Here is a 4,337-nt window from a genome sequence, read left to right as displayed (position 1 = left end):
CCCGGCTTGGCAGCGCCTCTCACTGCCTCTCTCCTTCCCTAGCTGCAGCTAACTCGGGTCGGGAAAATGCGACAGCGACTGCCCACTCGAGGTCGTCATGGCGACAGCCAGTGAACGTGTTCCTCTCCTCGGGCAGGCCCCCGAGTGTAGAGGAGCTGCTTCGCGAGGCGCAGCTCAATCTCCAGAGCCTGTTGCAAGGTACTGAGAGGGAGGGGGGCTGCGGCCAGAGGCCACGGGCCCAGCAGCGGCTAGAGGGAGGCGACGAAGAAAGGACAGGGACCCGCGAGAGAAAAAGAGAGAATAGTAGAAAACCTATTGAAAAACAAAAGACACACTTGCCATCTTTCACCTTCCAAACTACTGACTCCAAAAGACCCTAATTTTAAGGCTGTTTACACCCCTTGCTCCCCCCTTACTTTTTTTCAGTTCACTTGTCTCTGGGGGAAAAGGTACAGAGGCCGAGACAGAGCCATGAGTCAAGTCATTTACAAAGAACACCAGATGAGAGACTCCGAAGAATGTGGGTCCACATACCCTCAGGTCTTCTCTTGCCACATCACCCAAGCCTTTGGAATTCTGGCACCCGAAGACAAATGAGGCATCAACAGGGTCTCCCTCTCTGGGCTTCACTCTCTCTGCTTTTGAAATAACCTTGTTTATGTGTCTCCTGGGTCACTCCTGCCTCACCAAGTAAGCCCAATACACAGCACTCAGACTTCATCTCCTTCCCAATTCCCAACTCAGTGTCTTTGAGGTATACTGATGAGCACCTTGTACACAAAGCTGGGTCCACACAACCAGAGAAACATCCCAGTCATAACACCTGAGCAGTCAGACTGCTCGCACCAGGTGGAGTGAGAAAACCCATACTTTGAAATCAGACAGAGCCAGAATCTGATTTGAATCCCACACCTAACTAGCTGTGTGGCGTTATATGCATATTACCCAACCTCTCTGAGCTTCAGATTAGTCCGTCATCTTTAAAATGGGGATTCCAGTTCCCCACATGGCAGAATCTTGTGAGAATTAAAAATAGGGTGTTCCTAAACCAGTTAGCAACAGTATCTGGCAGCTGGGTAAAATGATACTGATAAAATGCAACATCAACTCCTGATTGGTGTCCTTTGGAACACAGACTGATCTAGACACAATGTTAAAATTAACGTAAAGAAAAAAACAATGTGGTCCCTAATAGATCTTAAAATATGAAAAACATACACATTGACCAGTGGGATTTATCCAATGTAAGTAGCAAGAGGATTAAAACTCAGTGCTATGAGAGAAACTCTTGGGGTGCTGCAAATATCTGGATGGAGATTACAAGGAGCATGCATATATCAGAATTCACTGAACTGCACACTGAAGATTTGTGTACCTTACTGTAGGTAAGTTAGATCTGAAGAAAAAAATACAAATAAAACCCCAGTGCTAGTCACAAGCTCCTTATACCCTCCAGGCACTTATTGCCCCACTCCAGGCTCTTTTCCAAGCAGAGAAGCCCTTCCTCCCTCTTCCTCACTCCAATCCTTACACTTTCTTCCAAGTTCTATGCTTGCTGACTCCAAGAAGACCTTTAACGCTAGTTCTGCACTTTGCATCATTCCCTCCCTAAGCACTCATACAAGGCCCTTTGTACCATCCAGCTCAAAAGGACTTGTATAGTTACGAACTGATTTTCCTTTCATTTACTCATTTGTTCATTTACTCATTCTTCTGCTAATCCCAGGTATATATTTTGTCCACCTAACCAGACTGGGCTTCTCATTGTAAAAGATCACATCTCTCAGAACTCTCAGGTTTCCGGGAGCACCTGGCGTAGGGCTGCATCCGCAGGAGGGCATTTGTTGAATGAACATTAAAAGTGAAAAGAGGTCTTACCAGCTGTCATTTATGCATTACCAACAAAGGCTAACTTTTATGGAGAATAGAAAACTTCAGAGTGGCCACCCAACTGGACAACAGCCATGAAACCCACCTCCCTGCCAGGGCAGTGGCAAGCTTAGAGAAGCAAGATTCCAAGGGACACCGTGAGCCTTGTGTTCTGCTGAGAGGAGCTGCCATGCAGAAAGAGTCAGTGTGCTCTGTGTTACCACCATGGGCAGAATGAGGACAGATGGGTGGAAACCTAGGGGGAGGTAGATTTCACCTCAAGATAAGGAAGAACTTTCCATATGCCTGACAGCCCCAACTGTCCTTGGATGGAATGAGCCACCTTGGGAGGAAGGCTGCTTCCCTTCTCTGCAGGCAGGTGTGTGTGGAGGCTGAAGAAACACCTGGAAGGGCTGCTGAGGAGGAAATGGGAGCCCAGAATGAAACATTGGACCAGAGAACCCTCGAGGCCCCTCCTGACTCCAAGTTTCTATGATTCTTCAAGTCTCTGTTCAAATGTGCAAGCTCTGACTGTTGGTTCTTTAGCCTCACTTCCTTCATTCATTGAATCCGTCACTTAAATAAAACCCATTCAAATCTTCTGCATTCTTCTTATTCCCTGACAGTGCCCCTAAACTTCTTTCTCCTCTGCCACTACCTCCGCCTTCCCTCTCTTTCACCTTAGCCCCGCTGGAACTGACATCGCCCCCCACCACAGTGGGGCTAAGGTGCAGGGAACCAAGCCCTTAGAGGCTGAGGTAAGAGTTCTCGGCATCCAAGGGAATGTTCAACATTGGACTTCCCAAGGCATATTTCTTTGTGCTTCACACAGGTCATGTCCCTGGTAGAGTTGCGTAAAAACCTAGAGAGCTGAAGGGCTTCAAAGAGAGGGCCTTGGAGCAAAGAGTGGCCAAAGGCATCTGCATCCTGAGCCTCTTCCCTGAGTTGAACACTTACCATGGGGGCCATGGAGACAAAGGCTTAGTCCCCGAACCAGCACAACTCAAATCCATTGACTCTTTTCTCCTCGTAGGAAGTAGGCATTTTTCCATTCCTGAATCCAGAGGCTCAGATGCTGGGAACTAACTTAAAGAAACAATGCGAGTCAGACCTGGCAGCTAGAGCAGGAGCCCCCAGCTTGTGGTCCTTCCCCAGCCTGGCCCTTGGCCGTGGCTCCCTAGAGTGTGTATCCACTGTGCTGTTTTTCAGAAGAATATGAGGAACAGTACTCGGAGGCCAGACTTCTGGGGCAGACCTTCCGCTCTGCTGATGAGGCCCCTGAGCCCACCCCCAGCCCAAGGCTCCAGTCTGCCAGGCGTCTGGAGTTTGTACTGATGGTGAGTTGCCTCTTCCCCCACCTGGGAGAGCCAGCATGCAGAGCTTGCTCCACACCCTTTGACGGGGGACCTGAAACAACTTTCATTACCCACTGGAAGCTGCTACTTACCTCTGCTCACCAGCAGAGCCATCCTGAGGCCCCACTGAGGTGGGCCCTGCACAGCAGGCATCTGGCCTGGCAGCCTATCCACGCTTTCCTGCCTCCCAGATGAAGCCTCTGACCACCCTGCCTAGACAGCCATCCTGTGGGCACAGCTCATCTCCAGTTGGAAGCACACCCTTCCCATCACCTTCTTTCCCAACAGCCCACAAAATGGCAGCTGAGCGAGGATGAGACTACCATGCAGGGTGTGAGGGCCCCTGAGGCCTCCCTGAGCCTGCCTACCACAGCCGACAAGCAAGCTGCCTGGAATAGCCCCTTTCCTCTGCCCATCCTAGAGGAGAAGCGGTGGCTTCAGTCTTGTCCCACACACTCTGACATCGTGCCCATCAACGTCTCCGGTAGAGTTGCTTAGCATCACCTCTGTTCGCTTCCCTCCATGCCAACTATAGATCATCCTGTCCAAACGCACTGGGTGCTGGGGGAGGGAGCAAGACTTTCTTTGCTACTGGCTCACCCCGCACTGTCAAGATCGTGGATCTCACCAGGGAATGGAGGCATGCTCTTTCTTCACTTTCTACTGGCCCTGCCACACTAACTGAGACCATTTGATGGCAAAGGAAACTCTCTTACCAGAAAATTCTAAAACTTTATGAATTTGTGTGCTCTTTGGAGCACTGTGGAAACTTAGAGTGTATGAGTTATGTTTGGTTTGGGGAAAGAAAACTTGTGCCAGAAGCTGGGTTTGGAGCACACAGATAGGAGTTTCAGGGGACGTGTGGGGTTCAAGGTGCTGGTGGTAAATAGTAAGATCAGACACAGAACACAGACCAAGGGCCTTACAGCACTTTGAGTTGTCACTCCGTCTCCTAGTAGGGGTGGGCCTCCTCCTATTGTGTAAGATCAAAGAGGAACCCGGTACTACCTTGAGATGGGAAAAATACTGTACACAGCGCAGCTGGCTTTTTCTCTGGGGACATGTGGAACCCTCTACCGTGCCCATTATTAATTCATTCACCACACTTCACCA

The 4,337-nt window shown here is 49.8% G+C and overlaps 1 protein-coding gene across 1 annotated transcript in view; it reads left to right on the top strand.

Annotated features, from left to right (window-relative positions):
- LOC104983048 (NHS-like protein 2) overlaps window positions 1-4,337 on the top strand; it is a gene marked incomplete at its 3' end in the record, with an annotated part of 10,318 nt that overhangs the window by 1,440 nt on the left and 4,541 nt on the right. Inside the window, exons 2-4 of the mRNA XM_010832540.1 lie at window positions 43-198; window positions 3,079-3,206; window positions 3,513-3,708. Coding sequence (XP_010830842.1) covers window positions 43-198; window positions 3,079-3,206; window positions 3,513-3,708 — 480 coding nt within the window. The remainder of the gene's footprint in view (window positions 1-42; window positions 199-3,078; window positions 3,207-3,512; window positions 3,709-4,337) is intronic.

This window comes from Bison bison, unplaced genomic scaffold (assembly GCF_000754665.1).
Source record: "Bison bison bison isolate TAMUID 2011002044 unplaced genomic scaffold, Bison_UMD1.0 scf7180017861079, whole genome shotgun sequence".
NCBI classification, from domain to species: Eukaryota; Metazoa; Chordata; class Mammalia; order Artiodactyla; family Bovidae; genus Bison; species Bison bison.
Note: the sequence above shows the minus strand (reverse complement) of the source record. Positions and strands in the feature narration are given on the sequence as shown.